Below are 18764 nucleotides of genomic sequence, written 5' to 3'. Positions count from 1 at the left end.
GCCTTAGCCACTTGAGCCACAGGCGCCGAGCCTTAAGCGATTCTCTTGCCTCAGCCTCCCAAGTAGCTGGGAATACAGGCATCCACCACAATGCCCGGCTATTTTTTGGTTGTAGTTGTCGTTGTCTGGCAGGCCAGGGCTGGATTTGAATCCGCCAACTCTGGTGTATGTGGCTGGCGCCTCAGCTGCTTGAGCTACAGGTGCCACCAGGCCCAGGTTTCTTTAGACTGTGGTAACTGAAGGACAGCTCCTGCTTCCCAGGGGCAACCCCTATCCCAAGTTTGGGAAAGTCTCTGCTCACCTGCTGGTCTGTCTTCATGAGTGAGGCCCCAGCCTCCACGATGTAGTGGCAGATGGTGCGCTGGCCCAGGGCTGCGGCCTGGTGCAGACAAGTCTCCCCACTGTGGGAACAGGGGCTGGCTGTGGATCCCACCAGTCCTCTGGGCCCACCCACCTGTCTCCCAATGGTCATCAGAAAGGGCAGGAAGTTCAAGTCCCTGAGGGGAAAGGTGGTGGCCCAGGGGATGAAAGATGGCCAGGAAGAGTTGAAGGGCTCTGACCTGACCAAATGGGAGGGGTTGAAGGAAGCCAGGGTGGTTTCCAGAGTAACCAGGGTCCTGTACTGCCCAGATACTCACTTTTCTTCCACAGCATCAAGGATCTCTGGAGGAGCTGGAGGAGGGGAGGGGTGATCAGAAACACAGCCTCCCATCCTCCCACCTTGGCCCCAGACCCTGGGCCCCAGTAGCACAGCTCACCATGGTCCAGCAGGTAGCGGACCACCTCCTTGCTGCCGGTGCCGACTGCATGGTGGAGGAGTGTGCGGCCACGCTCATCCCGGTGCATGATGTCACCCCCAGCTCGGTGCAGCTCCTGGAGCTGAGGGGAGGCAAGGCAAGGCTGGGCCTCCTAGGGCCATCCCTCCTTTCCCTTAGCTCACACACGGGCCCACATACATGTACACTTCTCTGGAGGTATAAGGGGCCTCTCTTACCCCAAGGGCCCATGGGCTTCCCTACAGCACTGACAGCTAGTGATTCCTTCTAAGACACGCTCCTTTCTAAGCACTGGGGAGAGGCAGACTGAGCCAGGCAGCCCCTACAGGAGACATTTATTGTGGCATGGACAGACAGGGCAAGGTGGAATGGGGTGATCACTGTGGAGACCTCACACAGGGCCAGCAATGATAGATGACAGCACCCGAACAAATCAGCTCTTGGCCCAACCCGGAGGCCCCACTCCCTAGAGCTTGAGGGTACTGCCAAAGGGAAGAAAAGGCTAGAGCCCTGGGACTGATACCTTACAAAAGTCGTTCCTCTTGGCAGCCTCAATCAGCTCTTCACCTGCACAGAACACCTGCCTGTTACTCTGTAGTCGGACGCCCAGGCTTGTGTTGGTGCACAAATGTATGTGGGATACATCACAAGTATGTGCAGAGAGGTGTGCCTGCCAGGGCGTGAGTACCAGGGCTGGGCCGCGTGAACACATGGAGTGGCAGCTATGTGTATGTGAGGCTGTGTGCAGGCCCTGCCCCATCCCACTGAGCCTCACACCTCTGATTAGGCAGAAAGGAGAAGCCCTGGTGGGAAAGGCCTCACCTTGAGGGGGGGCGGCATCCCCTTGCAGTGACCTGCAAACAGAGCAGCAGGAGATGTGACTGGTGATAGCAGGCTCAGCTGGAGACCCTCCCCAACCCCAACTGGGGCGCCTTTCATTCTTTTAGAAGTTTATTGAGTGCCTACTGTATACCAAGTGCTATGCTGGAGGTATAGCACTGGAGGTACAGCAGGGAGCAGACAGATGGAGAACTTGCTCTCATGGAGCTTATATTCTAGTGCAGGGAGACATACAAGTTGACAAATAAAGTGTTCTGAGAGGTGGCCAGAACAGGATAATGCAGGTTAGTGTCCATGGGGAGGGTGGCTCCCTCATATGGCCTCATGGGACAGACCTCTCTGACAGGGAGACAGCCAGACTGAGATTGACGGCAAGGTCAAGACTCAGGGTGGGCCAACCTGAGGCCTCTTGGGGATGGACATACACCAAGTGGACATAAACCACTACCAGGTGGCCATTATAGCAGCCATAGCTAGGGAGAGGACATGACCAGAGCACTGCTGACACAGGAAGCTCTGGGCTGGGGAGTGGCCTGGTCTGACTTGCAGTTTTAGTGGGGGCCAGGGCATGCTAGCTTGGACAGACTGATGGCCAGGGGATGGGGAGGAATGGTTGGGGTGGGGAGACAGTTGGAAGGACCTGCTAAAGGATCAGGTTGAGGGCAAGGAGAAGTCAGGGAGGGAGCCCCAGTCTGTGGCCTGAGCAGCAAGGTGGAGCTGAGGCCCAGAGCTCATTGGGGGGCTTTGACTAGGTTCAGACTGATGCTATTTAGTGACCTGGTAGAGGGGCTAGGCAGGCAGTGGGCTGGGGCTGGAAAGCCAGGCGATGGAGGAGCCAGGGCACCGGGACTCACCGGGGCGTGGGAGAGCAGGGTGAGGTGGGGAGAGGGGAAGTAGGGGTTGGAAGGTCAGGCCGGGCTGATGCCCCCAGCAGCTCCGGGTCCAGGATATAGATCTCGTCTTGTGCAATCTCAGTCACATAGTTGAGGTGTTCCTGTGGGGGGAGGTTGGGGCTGGGTGTCAGGGTGCCTGATATTAGGGGCTAAAGGGCTTCAAGGCTGGCAGGCCTGAAAAAGCCTTGGCTGGAAACATGAACACTGAGGGAAGTGGCCAGGTGAGAGCTCCCACCCTTCTCCCCTCCTCTACATTCCCACCACCCCACCCAATCCCTGGCCTCTGCACTGGACCCTTGCTAGCCTCCCCCTACTGATGAGCCTTGCCCTGGTGAACCTGGCAACTGGCCAGAGGTGTCTTCTCTATCTACCTGGGTGGCATTGTGCTTTGAGGCCTTCCTGCCCACTCAGTAAGCCTTTTTTTGAGTACCCCGGCTCCCTTATCCTGCTGGTACCATCCCTGTACACTCTGGCCTGGAGGGCAGAGCCAACCCTATCCCAGGACATAGACAAGTGTGAATGTACTATAGGATATGAGGACAGAGGTGAACTTGTCCCTGGAGCTAACAGGGAGGGCTTCCCAGGGGAGGTGACCCTGGAGTCCAAAGCCAGCTGTGTGGATGCAGCAGGCCTGAAAGCACTCACCTGGGCTCGGTCGATCCTATAGAAGCGGCTAGCAGTGGTGGCTGTGGGAGAAAGAGCTGGCTGAGGATGACACAGGTCTTATCTAGGCCCAGATCCTCTGCTTCCCAAGGCTTCCCAAGGAGGGGGCAGGACAGAACCTGGGATTGCCAGGGGTTAACTCTTTAGATACTCACCGTCCAGAAAGCACCACTTAGGGGACAGTTTCTGGCACGTCAGAGACTTGGCTTCAGCACCATCAGGTTCCTGTTGAGAGAAGCAAAGGCTGGGCTGGGAGGGAAGGGAACTTGGAGCAGGGGGGAACAGCAGGGGTGGCTCTCGAGAGCAAGCTCAGCTGGGGAGGAAATGTCCCTGCCCACCCTCTCTACCTGCTGGAGCCTCTCGATGAGAGCACGGCAGAGCTCCAGGTCACTGTCTCCAGGGACCACCACGGTGCCTAGGGGCACAGCTGGAGGACAGAGCAGCTGTCAACAGCTAGCTGCGTCCACCCCTTCTGCCCTAGGCCTCCGCCTGCCCCGATCCACTGCCACTCACAAGCCTCCTTGAGCTGCTCCTTATCATAATGCAGCGCCTCGTAGTCGTGCATGCTGACTCTGCTCACCTGGATCCGCAACTGCTCCGGAACAGGCTGCTGGCTGTTGGGTGGGGCCAGTGAGAGGGGCTTCAGCAAAGGGCAGAGGCAGTCCTTGGCCAGATAGCAAACCCAGTGTGGAGAGGACATCCTGCCCCACTCCCAACAGCCCTGGACAGAGGGACACCAAGTCCAGTGGGAGGCTGGATCTGACCTCAGCACCCAAGGCATGTGGTGGTAAGGGTGGGACATACTCGCTGTGCAGTGGGGCAGCACTTCGCCGCTTGGCTTTCTGCACCATGGTGGCCTGGTTGCGCAGGGCGATGCGAATGCGTGAGGCTGTGAGCTTGCAGGGCTCACCATCTACCTGCACTGGGATGGCCTTGGACGTGGTGAGCACTACCTCACGACACTGAGTCAGTCGCTCGCCATGGCCACCCACCTGCAGTGCAGCCTGTGGGCATAGGAAACTCAGGTCAGGTGGGTCCTCCAAGTTCTGCTCCTCCCAGGGAGGCTCTGGCCAGAGAACAGAGATGAGAATGACCCCAGTCAGAGTACAAAGGGGAGGGTGAGACCCCAGCCATGTGGGTGTGAGGACCAGAGGCAATGAGGGTACTTTCCTAGTCAGAGAGAGGTGTAAAGCCTTCTTTTTAGACTTAAAAGAGGAGAAAAGGTAAGAGTCACTCCCTCAGTCAGAGAGGGGAGAGAGAAGGGAGATAGGAGTGAATTCTGCTACCCTGGTCAACAAAGGGAAGTGTGGATGACCCCCTTCCAGCTTCAGGCTGTGCTCCCAGGCATCACGGGCTCAAGGCCCACTCACCAAGGATGTCATGGTGAAGCCAATGACCTCGAGGTAGCCATCATCATGCCGCTGGGGCTCAAAGTCATGATGCTCCCCAGGGTGGCCCCAGGGCATGGTGCCTGCACAGTACCTGGAAGGCAGGGTGATGGGAGGGCTGCAAAACAGTCTCTGCAGGGTAGGGACACAGGGCGGACAGAGCCCTCCCTTCCTCACCTGGGGATGTTCAGGAAAACAATGCACTGGGGTTTCAGGTCCTGAATCTTGGGGGTCAGGTCAGTTCCGTCACACTGGAGGCAGAACAGGGGAGGGTGTTGGGGCCTACACATGCCCTCCCTCCCCACTAGGCCACCAGCTGTCTCCACCCTGCTCACCACCACTCGGATGTGCTTGGCCAAGTCCTTGGAGCTGCCCATCAGGAAGTCAGAGAAGGCTGTCTGTGGGAGACAAGAGGATGTCACCATCTGGTGGCAGAGCCCTTTCCTCACCACCACCCAGCAAGGCTCCTGTGGCCTAGTGCATGCAGGTGGGCAGGGGTTTATGTGGTAGATTAGGTGGGTGTAGAAGGGAAGGGTGGGCAGACCCTAGACTCACCCCGGCATAGAACATCTTATTCCGAAAGCGGCTGTTGAATTTCTCTGGATTGGCCTCTGGGGAAGATGAGATGTCGGGAGAGTTAGCCATTCTGAGCCTGCTGGTGCCTCCCAGCTACCTCCCAGCTTGGGGTATCAAGGGAGAGCTGGGAGTGAACAACTTTCATTGGTGGGAACGAGTCTGACCCTTATCAGGGACACCCTATTCCCATCCCCAGGCCCTAAGAGGAGGCTGCCCACCTCGAGACTCATGAAACTCCAGAGTGACATGGGCATCAAAGCCCAGGCTGAAGTAGTTGTTGAAGACGTCCAGGGGCAGCTGGAAAAAGGCCATGGGACCAAAATGAGGGCTTAGCCTCACAGATGTCCCCTGCTCCAGGGGCCCAGCTGTGTCATGCTTGCTAAGCCTGTCCAATTTCAGAAGCCTTTCCCATGGTCAGCAGTGCCCACCAGAGCTATGCCCAAGATGGTGGGGCTTGCCCACATGCTGGTGACATTTGTTCCCTTCTGGGTCCCCCAGCACTTCTTCCTCAATTGTCATGTACTGAGGTCTGTGAGGGTGGGGACGTTGTTTTGCTCACTGCTTACCGCAGTGCCTGGCAGATAGTAGGTACTTGGTAGATATTTGATGAATAAAAAACTGTTGTGTGAGGTTAGTACCTTTATTCCCATCACACAAAGGAAGAAGCAGTTTAGAGAAACAATCAGACTTGGCTAAGGTCCCAGAACAAGCCAGTGGGAAAGGGGGGCCCCAGCCCAAGTCTCCTTGGAACCCCAGATACCCTGGCCTTGCCCCATCCTGCCCAAGCTACCCTGTCAGTGGCACCCTCGTCTCGCTCCTCAGGCCCTGCGTCTGGGTTAGGCTCAGCATGGAGGTCCCAGCGGTCCAGCTGTACTACATTCCCCTCCTCTACATGAGAGAGGATCTTCGACACAGGCTCATCTGTGTAGCCCTGGGGGAAGGAAGCAGGGACTCAGCCCCTCCTGTAGTTGGAGACCCCCTGCTGTACCACCCACTCCTCCTGTGGGTGCTTACCCCACCCCAGTTGAGGGTGCGGGCCAAGTCATTGCCAGTACCCAGGGGCAGGATGGCGACAGGGGGTGGCGGTTTTAAGCGCAGCTGGTCCAAGGTAGAGAGAATCCAGCCGACCTGAAGGAGGGCAGGGCAGAAGAGGCCAGGTCAGGCCCAGCAGGGGCCTGGGCTGCAGGCCTGACCTTCTATGGTCTGGCTTGGTGGGAAGAGCTCACCGTGCCGTCACCTCCACACGCCAGGATCCGCAGGTTGTGCACTTTGCGGTACATCTCCAGTCTGAAGTCAGGGCAGATAGAAATGGGGTCAGGGGATGCATGCTGTCCCACAAGAGCCAGGCAAGCACCCTCCACTGGCCCCCACTAAGCCTTGGGCAGTACTTACGCCTCTTTGGGCCCTCCCTGGCTCAGGTCAAAGACTTGTCGGGGATTGAGATACCAGAGGAAGGACTGGATGATCTTAGCGCCCTACGAGGGACAGGGAGCCAAGAAGTGTGGGGAGGGCACCAGAGGGCAGGAGGGAAGGGCAGAGATACACATAGGGAGAAGGCTGTGGCTATGGAATCAGGTCCGATAAGGGTGAGGAAAGTCCTACCCTGCAGGGGTGGAGGCAGGGTAGGACTTTCTCAGAATCCCTGGAAAGAGAGACTGAGGCAGAACTGGAAAGGGATCCTGGGGGACAGTTGCAGGCAGATGGGGTGACCTCAAGCCCTACCCAAAGCTCTCAGTTGAAAAGGAAAGCTATGCTTACCTGGTTGCCCCCACTCTTGGGGTTCACAAACACCAGCAGGGGCTTCATGAGGGGAGAGGGGGTAGGCCTAATGATGAAGGGTCTCCAGCGGCCCTCCTTAGAGACAGAGAGAGCTCATGAAGCCCTTTCCTGTCCTGGAGACCCTACCTCCATCCTCAGTAGCCCTCTAGGTGACACTTTATCCTTCTTAGCATACCCTCATATACCAGTTCTGGGCTAGACCTCATGGTGAGCCAGGTCCCAAACAGGTGACTGGGATTTCATCTCCCACCCTCCTCGAGGGCCTCAGAGCCCAAACTGGTCCATTGAGAGCTAGCAGCATCAGCCCCAGGGGCTCTGAACTCTGAGAAACACATTCCTCTCCTGCTCCCAGTCCCAGGTCTAACCTCAGGCCCTTTCTTGCTAGATTTTCTCTTGAAGGATGCTCGCTTCTTCTTCTTGCTTGCCTTGAGGGTATTCTATAAGGGAAGCAGAGGCGAAGGTGAGTAGGCTGGGGTGGCTAGCAGACCCCAAGCATGTGGAGGGTGTTAAGGGTACAGGCAGGACTCACCTGGGGCCTGCGGGCACGGAGGATCCAGGTGGGTGGGATGACCACAGCTGCATGGACACCTAGAGAGCAGGGTTCCTCGATCTGCTGCAGCATGAAGCAGGACACCTTGCTGTGGTACTGGAGGAGGGGGAGGGGCTGCACTGAGGTGCACGCTCGAGCCTCAGGACCCAGACCTAGACCCAGACCCAGGGCCGGGGAAGCACACTCACTGCTTGCTTGCACCAGGAACAGCTGATGGCCACGATCTCCTTGCTGTGGAAGGCGAACTTCTGTTGGAAGCCCTGTGAGTAGACAGGATGGCTGGGGCATAGGAGGGCTAGAGGCAGCTGACCTAGCCCTTCCCCGATTACCAGCCTCTGTCCAACCAAAGAAGCTGAATACATTTTTAAAAATTAAAATAATTATAAAGTGGGTGGGCACAGTGGCTCAAACCTGTAATCCCAGCACTCTGGGAGGCTGAGGTAGGTGGACTGCCCTGAACTCATAGGTTTGAGACCAGCCTAAGCCAGAACGAGACCCTGTCTCTAAAAATAGCCAGGTGTTGTGGTAGGTGCCTCTACTCCCAGCTACTCGGGAGGCTGAGGCAAGAGAATCTCTTAAGACCAAGAGTTTTAGGTTGTTGTAAGCTGTAATGCCACAGTACTCTACTGAGGGTGATAAAAACAAACAACCCCCCCCCAAAAAAAAAAAAACCCTATAAAGCAAGCCCTTAAAGCAGTGGTGCTCCTTAGCCAGGGGCCTGTGAGTCTTTGCAGTTAACTGTGAAGCACCAGCAGCATCACAGGCTCACTTCTGCCTCACTCCCCTCCCCTCCCCCAAGCCTGGCCATATCCCCCCCATGTGCTCTCAAACTAACTGTTTGCTTCTTTAGAGTACCTATGGCTTCCATTCCCTGTTCATTCCAAAAACTGTTCTCGAGGGCTTCCTAAGTGCCAGATGCTGTGTCAGACATGCAGAATAAATGGAGGCGTGAACTTCTACTCCCTTTTCAATTAATTGTTTTTGAGACAGAGACTCACTTGGTCACCCTTGGGAGTGCTGTGGTATCTTAGCTCACAGCAGCCTCAAACTCTTGGGATCAGCCTCCCAAGCAGCAGGGACTACAGGTGCCCGCCACTATGCCCGGCTATTTTTTAGAGATGGAGTCTTCCTCTGGGTCAGGCTGGTCTCGAACCTGTGAGCTCAGGGCAGTCTACCCACCTCAGCCTCCCAGAGTCCTGGGATTACAGGTGTGAGCCACCATGCCCAGCCTCTGCTTCCTTTAAAAAAAAAATTTTTTTTTTTTTTTTGAGATAAGGTCTCACTGTCGCCCAGTGGCACAATCATTTACAGCAACTTCAAACTCCTAGGCTCACGTGATCCTCCGGCCTCAGACTCCCAAAGTGTTGGGTTTTCAGATGTGAGACACTGCACTGGGCCACCTATACTCCTTTTTTATTTTGAAACAGAGTCTCAAGCCATTGCCCTGGGTAGAGTGTTGTGGTGTCATAGCTCACAGCAGCCTCCAACTTGGGCTCAAGTGATTCTCTTGCCTCTTGCAGTTTTTCTATTTTTTCGTAGAGATGGGGTCTTAGACCAGCTCAGGCTGGTCTCAAACTCGTGAGTTCAAGCAATCCACCTGCCTCGGCCTCCCAGAGTGCTAGGATTACAGGCATGAGCCACCATGCTCGGCCCCATTCCTCTACTCCTTTGAGAGCCTCTGCTTACTGAGGGAGATAACAAAGGGTAGACAAGTAAGTGGACAAAAGAACTGTGGCCTGTGCTAGAGGAAGAGGGTCTGGAGAGTTTGTCTTTGAGCCAGACTGTCCTTAGGAGGGTGGGAAACCACTGCCCTGCTCAGCACTCAGCACACAATACACACTTAACAAGTATCTGCAGAGTTTAACAAATAAGCAAGTCTATAATTTCAAAGCAGACCAGACACACTGCATTAAAAGAAAACTTTCCTCCCTACTCTTCTGCTCAGCCCAGAAACCTAGAACAGGCCACTGTTGCCAGGCTGGGAGTCAGCCCTGGGGCTCTGCACTTGGGAGCCTAGTCAGTAATGGACAGGCCATGCTGGATACACAGCACAGGCTCAGGACCCCAGGTCCCAGGGACAACAGCTGGCGACGTCCTTGAGCAGAGCCTCTCACCTTCCCACAGTGCCGACACTTGCCGTCCTGGCGTCGCCTGTGGACCCAGTGGTGCCGTACAAACGTTGGCTGGAGGAGGAGGGGAGAAATGTCACTGGGGCGGGTGAGAACTCAGAGCTGCACGAAACTCTCCACAGTCACATGAGGAGCTGAGGAGGGGCTGAAGACTTCTCTCCCCAGCCCAGAAAGAAGGCTGAGACTCAGGGAAACAGAGCTATGAGGCAGTGCTGTCCCACCCCTCTGCAGGCAGGACCAGCCAGCCCTCTTGAGGAGACCTCAGAGCCTCAGCCAGGCAGCTACCGGAAGCCAAGGCGTAGGACTCAAGCCCCCTGGTGGCACTTGGAGGCACTGCGATGAGGTCCACTCACGAAACTTGAGGCATCCCTGTCCTTGACCACTTTCGGTACTTACTTCGCGAACGTTCCTGGAGCCTGATTCCCGGAAGGATGGCTTACAGCGGAAATTTATCTGTAAAACAATGAAGTGACCACCAAAATGTCAGAACTTCCCTTCGGTGTAGACATGTGGTCAGCCCTCCAAGGTTATGCAGTGTCATCCTCACAAGGGAGAGATACCCCCAAATCATGGTGAGAGCCCTCAGAACATGGGATCCCTCCTCTCAGAAGCCCTCTCACATCCCTGTCCTCCCCACTAGCCAGATGGAATCCTTCTTTCCTCTGCCCAGTAGCCCTCGATGGGGAAAGACCGGGAGTTCTGAGTCTCTCTTCCCCACTGAAATGGGATCGTGGTGTGCTCATTCTTCTGGTCCTCTTTGCCCTCCAGTGCTCCCCACCCAGGAACATGCAGCCAACCCAAACCTTCCTGTGGACTTGAGCTGACTGGACTAGGAGACCTTTAGATAATGCTGCACTTTGGTTTGATTTTTACCTCAGATGCTAAGTCTATAATACTTAGAGCTGGATTTCCTTCTCCCCACTTTTTTCTTTGTTCTTTAAGGGTAGCTCTCACTGTGATGTCCAGGCTGGAGTGCAATGGCTATTCACAGCCCTGGTCATAGCTCATTGCAGCATTGAACTCCTGGGCTCAGTCTCCCAAGTAGCTGCTGGGAACACAGGTGCCCACCATTGCACCTAGCTGGGCTGCACTTCTATTTCCCTTTTCCTAACTGGCCCTACTTCAGTCTTAGAAGAGGTGTACCTCACCCTGAAGCCCAACAGGCTGGGGAAAGCAGCTGGCTTAGTGCAAGCCATTCCTAGTCTTCCTAGTGTGCTGGCCTGGTTTCTGCAGGCTATGGATCCCTCATGTCTCATGCAAACCCTTTTACCCTTTGCCCTGACCTGCATTCCCAACGTCTTCTATCCCCCTCCAGAAGAACAGCAGACATGCCCCCAGCGGCAGACATGCTGTGGACAATGGTCCTTGGGGAAGGTTTCTACAGAGGCAGCATGTAGGAGACCAGCCCAGCCACAGCTAAGTTATGACACTTCAGTAAATCAATGGCCTAGTGTAAATGTTAGTTTGGACATGATGAGATGGTATATCTGCCATCATTACTTTATTCCATCAAGTGAAAGCCAGTGAACCCACTCTGTGTCAACTTGTCCTAGGCAGTGGGGATACAAAAAATGAGGGCAACTGGGATTCAAATGGGGGCATGTTGGCTGCAGGGTTCTTGACTCTTGATATCACTCCGTTGCCCTGGTAGAGTGCCATGGCATTATCGTAGTTCACAGCAACCTCAAACTCCTGGGCTCAAGTGAACTTCTTGCCTCAGCCTCCCCAATAGCTGGGACTCTAGGCACCTACCTCAACACCTGGGTAGTTTTTCTATTTTTAGTAGAGATGTGGTCTTATTCTTGCTCAGGCTGGTGTCGAACTCATGAGCTCAAGCAATCTACCTGCCTTGGCCTCCCAGAGTGCTAAGATTATAGGCTTGAGCCACTGTGATTAGATGGGTCCTTGACTCTCTACCACCATGCATGCTGGGTCACTCCTGGCAGGCAATATAATACGTGTGTGTGTGTATATGTGTGCACAGCCATATGCACATGTACTGAGAAAGATTCAATACCCAAGCAGAAGAGTGGGAAAGGCCAAATAATCACATTCACCTTCTCCAGCTGTTCGATGCAGGGTGTGTGTACCACGATCTTGCAGGCTGCGCACTTTCTCCGGGACACTGATTTCTGTTGCAGGATAGAAAGAGCCTCTAAGGCAACAGGCAACTATCCTGGATGCTGCTTCTGGGAAGGCCCTCTGTGTGCTAAAAACAAGCCCTCACCACCCTCACCATCTTGGGGCAATCCACAGTGGGGGTGCTCAGGTGAGGGCTTATACCTACCTGCAGGAAAAGGTTTCAGGGGTCAACCCACAGGCTCCACCACCAGGGGGCAGCATGCCCCAAATGGCTTACTCACCAGCATCTTGGCTACACAGTACTGCTCCCCCACATAGCAGAAGTCCCCAGACACATTGGTCTCGAACCAGATGTGCTCCCCATACGTCGCTGACTCCTACACCAGGAGATAAGCATGCTCAGTACATGCCTGCTGCTCAGCCCTGCCAACAACCCCCACTACCCTTTCCCAAGACAGACCTTCTGCTTCCAATTTTATTCTGTCCTCCCCCACTATCCCTAGTCTTTAAGGCTTGGCTCAAATGTGGCCACATCCAGGTGCTCTGCCCATGGGTCCTCTCGCAACAGCCCACAGCATCTCCATCCTCACTGCACCATGGCCCAGAGCCCAGCATAGCTGGTTCCTGGTGCTATTCAGGTATCGTCCCTCCAAGCACCAGCCACTCACGCTCCAGTCCACGGTGCTCCGGATCTGCCGCTCTGACTCGCTGCACGGGGCCCCCGGGGCAGGGGGTGGGGGTGCCAGGTGTGGGAGGCCAGACTTGGTGATGGCTTTCCTACAGAAGAGGAGACAGCTGAGGCCTGTAGCCTGAGCACTTCCTGACTCTACGCCCTCCTCCACTACCTGGGATCTCTGCCTTTACCATGACTTTAACCCAAAATCAAGGCAGGGACAACAGGGAGACGCTGAGGACCTGCAGGAAACTCAGCCCTTTGGGGTGTGCTGGCTTCATGGTGCTACCCAGAGCTGTTCATAAGTGTGGTGCCCTTGGGTCACACAGAGCTTCAATGCCCTGGCCCATGCCAGACCCCTTGGAGGTCACACCACTTGCCCTACTGGCCACAGCTATACCTACGCAAGCAGGGATCTCCAGGTCTGGGGTCCAGCTGACTTGCGCCGCAGGGCTAGCTGACGCCTGCGGGATAGTGGACGCACACGGGCAGGTATCACGGGGGCAGCCGGGGGGGTGCCTGAGGCTCTTCGGCCCCCAGGGCCAAGGTGCTGGCCTGAGGGTCGATGCTGGCTGAGGCGCCGATAGTAGCCGTGCAAGCCCCAGAGAGCATGGTCATATACTGCGTCCGCAGGGAGCAGGTGGGAGGAGGCTCGGCGTAGGCAACGGGGCACAGGCAGTATCGGCCAGGCACCCCGGTGTGGGGGTGACCTTGGTGTTGTGGTGCCTGGCTGGGTGGCACTTGATGTACCAACTGCCACATCCTTCTCCAGGACCCCCTCCTCTTTCTTCATACCTGCAAGCCCGGCTAACAGCAGGGGTGCACCCAGGAGCTGGGCCTCAACAGTGGCCAGCTGTGGGGCGGATGCCGCATTTACAAGGAAGCGGGGATTGCAGGCAGGGGGCACAGTGCTGGAGCGCCGGTGGCTGGAGCCCCGGATCCCCACCCCGCAGCTTGGGAGGCAGCCCTGGAGCTGTGCACTGGAGCGGCGCCGCTGTGCCAGTGAGTAGGAGGCCTGCCCAGCTGGGGAGCGGCGCCGGGCCTTGCCTGTGGGCAGCCCTACTACACAGGGCCGCCGCTGCCTCTCTCCAGGACCTGGTGCCTTTCGCTGGAAGTGTCTCCTAAAGAAGGTCTCCATGGAAGGGGCAGGCACGTGATGGCTGTTGGGCAGAGACCTGGAGCATCAGCAATTGGACCAAGATGTGGCCACTCTGCAACCCAAGAGCCCAGTCCCACCCTCTGCCCCCCAAGCAGAGACGCAACACTTGGGAAGGAGAGGTGGGGTAGCTGTGGCCTCTGATCTCCATGAATGGGGTGCTCTAGGGTACCGGAGGCAGGGGATTCTATTTATATCTGTTGCAACACCGGCATTCTTCCTAGTTATGTCCTAGGCTATCCCAGGAGTCCTAGGTAGGCTGCCCACCCCAGCCTCCCTTGCCTAGGAACCATAATCCATAACACCCTGGGCCTGAAGGACCTTGGCACCCTTGCCAGAAGCTGATGGAAAAGAAAAGAGAAAACTGGGAGAGTCTGCCTAGATGGACTATGGGCCTAGGGCAAGGTTTTCCCTCTCACTAGGCATTTGTTTTGCCATCAACATCAGACAGGTTAGGTTTGCTCTCCTGAGATATGGCAAAAACCAAGCTATGTTAATAAAACCAGGCTTTCTGCAAAGAAACTCAGATTTAGTCAACCTGAGGCTGGTACCCAGAAATGGAAAGGGTCTGATGTCTGGTTCAAAAGTCAAAGGTCCTGTGGAAACCAGGTCTCACAAAACTGGAGAGTTGCTGGCTCAGTAGGGAGAGGAGACTCACCCATCTTCCTTCACTTGTGGGGGATGCCTGAGCCAGAAGAAAAGCCTCAGGATTTTGGGTGTGTGTGTGTGCACATCTGTAGATCTGAAGGGCTGATGACAAGAATTTTCTGGAACTCTACTGCTATGCCTTACCTTTCTGAAGGGGCAGAGTATAGAGACCCCATATGTGTGCCTGAAAACCACATGTGTGAAGTGCTAAGTGATGCCTGAAAACCCTTCTTGCTCTGCCATTGAGGGAACCCATAAACTGCACACTGTCCTGGGCCCTGATGCTGAAAGGCCCAACACTCACAATTCCAAACACTGAGCCACTCAATAGCCTGCAGGAAGCTGGGCACCATCCTTGCTCCAGTGGCCTCCTTAGACCGGCTCCCTCCCTGCCCTTCCCTTCTTTGCAGGCTGCTGGCATTGGGTTCCTGTGTTCTCACCTCTCCTAATAGTGGGAAAAGGGTAGAAGGCCAGGTATGGCTCAGGGTGGCAACACCCCAGGTGCTAGGGGCTGCCTGTGCCCCACATCAGGGGCTCTCCTGGGGCTGGACCACTGGGCCTGGGGAGGGGCTAGAAAGGGGATGCATCCTAGACCCTGATAGTCAGAGTGAAGTTAGAGCCCTAGTTATGGGACAGTGCTGCCTGGGGCTGGGAGGAGAAATATGTTGACCTGCTGAAGGTCGGGTAGCAGTTGGGCATGGTGGGTGGTACCCTGGGAAACAGTGGGTGGGAGGAGGATTAAGGCAGAGATGGTGGCTTCAGGAGTCAGGCCAGGGACACATGTCCACTGCCTTCTCTTTCCACCCACCCTGCTCTCTGATTTGCTCTTGCCCTGTAGATCTGGAGCAGGCAGCTTCAGGCTGGGGGCAGGGATGCTTAGGGTGAGGCAGATGGGGCCACAGCATTTGAGTGTTGGTGATCAGGGCTCAGGTGTGGCACCTGTGCCTGGGGAAGGAGAATTCAGGGCAGTCTCTGCCTATTAAGAGTCCCCAGCAGCTCCAGATGAGAAGGTTGGGGCTGTGGTCTCATGACTCCAAAAGGTGCCCCACTCAAATCAGACCAACTGGGCAAGAGGGAGCTACAGGGGTTGGGGAGCAGGCATGTAGATAATGCTTGACTTCCTCCTCAAATCAGTATCAGCACAGCTTTTACTGAGCCACTACATGTCAGGCACATTTTATAAGCCCTAAAACCCCAAGGAGCAGATAGTGGCTCACATTACATTCTGATGAGGAAACTGAGATGTGAGAGGTGATGTGCCCAAAGTCCTAGGAAGTCAGTATGGAGCCAGTGTTGGGACCAAAGTCTACCTGATGGCGAAGCCTGCACCTCAGAGGGACTGAGGCTTTCCTCTTGGGCCACCAAGGCTGGGACAATGGTAAGGAAGCATAACAAGGATAATGATGACAGAACTTACTGTTCCCCTCTCGTATGAACAGCCCTGGGAGAAGGACTTTAATGTCTCATTGCTCCCTATCACATTACAGAGATGAGGAAACTGAGGTGCAAAGAGGTGCAGTAACAGGCCCACACCACATGGCCAGTCCGGCGGAGCTGGGACCTGAACCCAGGTCTGCCTGACTGTAGGTCTGCTCTGCACCTAAGAAAGAAGAGATGGGAGGCCTGACCGCTGGCTGTTGCCAGAGTGTCTGCTTTCTATGGCCACCCTGTGACAGCTGCCTGGCCTGGAGGAGATTAGTCACCCGGACACACCACCTGATGCTAGTGTCACCCAGAAAACAAAAGGCCACAGTCTGTGAGGGGGAGGTGCTGCTGCTCTCTGTGGGTGGCGGTGAGGGCTGGGCCCTGCCTGCTGTCCCACATTCACACTGACAACCGGGCTAGGACATCCCAGTGACACGGACCACTCACAGGTGCTTCCACAGTGCTTAGCCCCACACACTGTCAGGCAGCCCCAAGTCCACATCTATCCAGGAGTCTCCTTAGCTGCCTGAAGTGCGCCCTCCCAGCAGAGAGCAGGCAGGCCAGGCCAGCGAGAGCTGCACGATCACATACAAAACCATCTCACCGGCCTCAGTTTCCTTGTTTGTCTGAGCAGGTTGTGAGACTGGCTGATTTCACATTTTATGACAGTGTCTCCTGCCAGGCACCCGGGCCTCTGTGCTCCCAATGTCCCTCCCCCAGGGCCCCATGCTTCCTGTTCCTCTGGTCTCCATAGAAACCTCTGTCCTCTGGTCAGCAAGTGCCTGCCTCCTTACTTCCTATGTCTGCTGGGGCTGTCCCTGGGCCTTGCTTGCAGGAGCCCAGCTTGGGCCTGAGGCTTCCTTCACAGTGCAGTGCTACATGGTGGTGTCTTCTCACCTCACGCTCTCTGTCACCTCCAACTCACCACACAGTACATGTAAAGGTCACTGGAGGTGGTCCCATAGGGCTCTGACACCAATAAGCATAGCAAAACGGCTGCCCCTGGCCTTCTGGTGGGGACCCAGGAAGACAGGATAGGAAAGGATTCATGGGCCCCCATCAGCCTCCAAGTGGCTACCAGGGCCTGGCAAGGGCAGGGCTATGGAAGAGCAAAGGATGTGAAGAGATAGGCATGGTGTATGGCCACCCAAGGTACAGTGACTGTGGCTGCAGGGGGATGGTTACTGCTTCCTCAGCTACTGGCAAAAGCAGACAGGCCTCCTTGCCCCCTGGCCCAGGCCAGTGCACACCCTGTGCTATAGTTCAAGGGTTTTGGAATCCTATATCTGCCATTGCCACTCTCGGCTTATCTACAAACCTTTCTGAGCCTCAGTTTTCTTATCTGCAAAATGGAAATTATACCACCTACTTCAGAAAAGTGCGTAAGGGAGGTTCTGATGCAATGATGAAGGTGGGGTACCTGACAATGCCAGGCAGAGAGTAGGGGCATGACAGGGCCCACATCTGTAAGGCATGTGATAATGCTATCTCCTTGGGTTTGTGTGCCCACAGTAGGGTGGGAACTCTGAAAGGGAAGCAGGAGTGCCCAATGTGACCACCCCATGAGGAACAGAGCTGCAGCCAGCACCACCTGGGTACATGCTCATGCTATGTGGAATGTCCTTTGCTGCTGATACCAGGCCTAGGCTCCAGGGACTCCTCTCCCAGAGGTGCTCTCACAGGCCACCCATGGGGTTCAGCCAGAGTGCTCATTCCATGCTGTGGGCAGGACCCACATATCCCTGCTTGGTGAAGGACAGTCAAGGTGCATGGTGATCCCACTTCTGGCAGCCCCAGAACAAGGCCTGAAGCTGTCTCCTCTGCTTGCTCTGCTTCCCACAGCCCCTGTCAGAGGGAGGAATCAGGAAGCGGGACAAAGGCTGGCACCTGCCAGGACCAAGCAAGCCTAGGGGCTGAGGAGGCAGATGCCAATCTCCCAGGCCCCTACTCACTCTGGGGAGCCTGTCAAAATTAAAACAAACAAACAAATATGCACATGGGAGCAGGTGGGCCAGGTAAAGAAGGCCACCAGCCCAGTTTAGGCTGACCTCAACTGGGTCTGCCCTGGGGCAAGCAGGAGCTCAACCCCTAGCCTTACCACTTTCTAGCAGCTCCAGGGGCCTGGCAGAGCAAGACCCTCAAGGAGGGATGATAGTGCCTCTGGGCGCACCCTGATCCACCCTCCCCAGACCCACCCACACAGAAAGAAGAGGAGAAGCAAAGGGCAAGGAGAGGCTGGGGAGCCCCTTTTGACCTGATCTGGAAGGCAGGGCGTGGGTGGGAGCTGGGGTCCCCGTGGGCCGGGCTCTGGCTCCAGCTCCGGGCTGCCGGCCTCTGCTGAGCAAGTCCTAGTTTGGAGCCCGAGCTTCTGTGGCTGCTCCTCTGCCCCCTCCCCCTCACCACCCTCCTCCTCCAGCCTGAGACAGCCGTTATGAAAATAACCGATTGGTAACCGGCTGCACTTCCTCTCCCAGCGGCGGCTCCAGGCCCTGCAGCAGGCAGCCGGCTGTGGGTGGGCGAGTGAGCATACAGCCAGGCTGAGCGACAGCCCAGTAGCCTCCCCTCCACCTGGCCCAATACAATCCAACCCATGCCTCGGCTTTGGGACAAGGTCTAAGGAGGGAGAAGCGGAGGCCGGCCACCAAATGCCCTCTCACACCCACAGGATGGGTTTTCTGGGGTCGGAGGCAGCTAAGCATACCGGCTCCAGACAAAACAACCACAAAAATAAATATCTGTGGAGTGTTTCACAACTTAGAAAGCATTTTTCCACCAGCATTATAGACAGGAGGTTGGTAGTTCCCCTTGCAGGAGGCATTACTGTCCCCACTGAACAGACGGGCACTGAAGCTTGTAGAAGCCTGTGACTTATACCCATGCACAAATGCCTGAGCTGGGGACTCCAGAGCCTTGGTCTTCTGGCCCTGCCAAGGGGGCCTTTCAGAGCTGCCTAGGCTCTGCCAAGCTCCAGAATGCCCTCCAAAGAAAGGCCAGCCCAAGTTATATATGCCCTGCCTGGAATGCCACCCCTAGATCACAGTCCTGTCATGACTCCCTGGGGTCTGGAGTGACAGCTGTCAAACTTCTTGACCCCTAGAGCCCATTACACTCAAGACCCATCACATGTTAATATAAATAACATACTTTTATGAAATATAAATGATATTTTCTATTTTTTTTTTTTTT

General features: G+C 55.8%; 1 protein-coding gene across 12 annotated transcripts in view; it reads right to left on the bottom strand.

Moving 5' to 3' along the window:
- The window catches only part of DGKZ (diacylglycerol kinase zeta), a 36381-nt gene that overhangs the window by 971 nt on the left and 16646 nt on the right, over positions 1–18764 (bottom strand). For 2 of the 12 annotated variants that reach the window (XM_023509505.1, XM_003781271.3), the window contains exons 2-30: positions 12345–12453; positions 11958–12053; positions 11652–11726; positions 9991–10047; positions 9580–9648; positions 7654–7725; positions 7445–7561; positions 7281–7352; positions 6895–6990; positions 6529–6611; positions 6363–6423; positions 6151–6264; positions 5927–6067; positions 5355–5433; positions 5116–5171; positions 4896–4958; positions 4738–4811; positions 4543–4654; positions 3977–4176; positions 3686–3786; positions 3520–3599; positions 3328–3397; positions 3155–3195; positions 2471–2610; positions 1599–1630; positions 1300–1343; positions 759–879; positions 639–672; positions 302–401 (exon numbers count right to left, since the gene is read on the bottom strand). In XM_023509505.1, the coding sequence (XP_023365273.1) occupies positions 302–401; positions 639–672; positions 759–879; positions 1300–1343; positions 1599–1630; positions 2471–2610; positions 3155–3195; positions 3328–3397; positions 3520–3599; positions 3686–3786; positions 3977–4176; positions 4543–4654; positions 4738–4811; positions 4896–4958; positions 5116–5171; positions 5355–5433; positions 5927–6067; positions 6151–6264; positions 6363–6423; positions 6529–6611; positions 6895–6990; positions 7281–7352; positions 7445–7561; positions 7654–7725; positions 9580–9648; positions 9991–10047; positions 11652–11726; positions 11958–12053; positions 12345–12453 (2509 nt within the window). Of the gene's footprint in view, positions 1–301; positions 402–638; positions 673–758; positions 880–1299; positions 1344–1598; positions 1631–2470; positions 2611–3154; positions 3196–3327; positions 3398–3519; positions 3600–3685; positions 3787–3976; positions 4177–4542; positions 4655–4737; positions 4959–5115; positions 5172–5354; positions 5434–5926; positions 6068–6150; positions 6265–6362; positions 6424–6528; positions 6612–6894; positions 6991–7280; positions 7353–7444; positions 7580–7653; positions 7726–9579; positions 9649–9990; positions 10048–11651; positions 11727–11957; positions 12054–12344; positions 12454–12749; positions 16517–18764 lie in introns of those variants that run through there. The other 10 variants (XM_023509477.1, XM_023509482.1, XM_023509485.1 and 7 more) reach the window with 8 other exon arrangements.

Source organism: Otolemur garnettii, unplaced genomic scaffold (genome assembly GCF_000181295.1).
Source record: "Otolemur garnettii isolate 467f Iridium unplaced genomic scaffold, OtoGar3 scaffold00001, whole genome shotgun sequence".
Taxonomy (NCBI): Eukaryota; Metazoa; Chordata; class Mammalia; order Primates; family Galagidae; genus Otolemur; species Otolemur garnettii.
The sequence above is the reverse complement of the archived record's forward strand: the minus strand, read 5'-3'. Positions and strand labels throughout refer to the sequence as shown.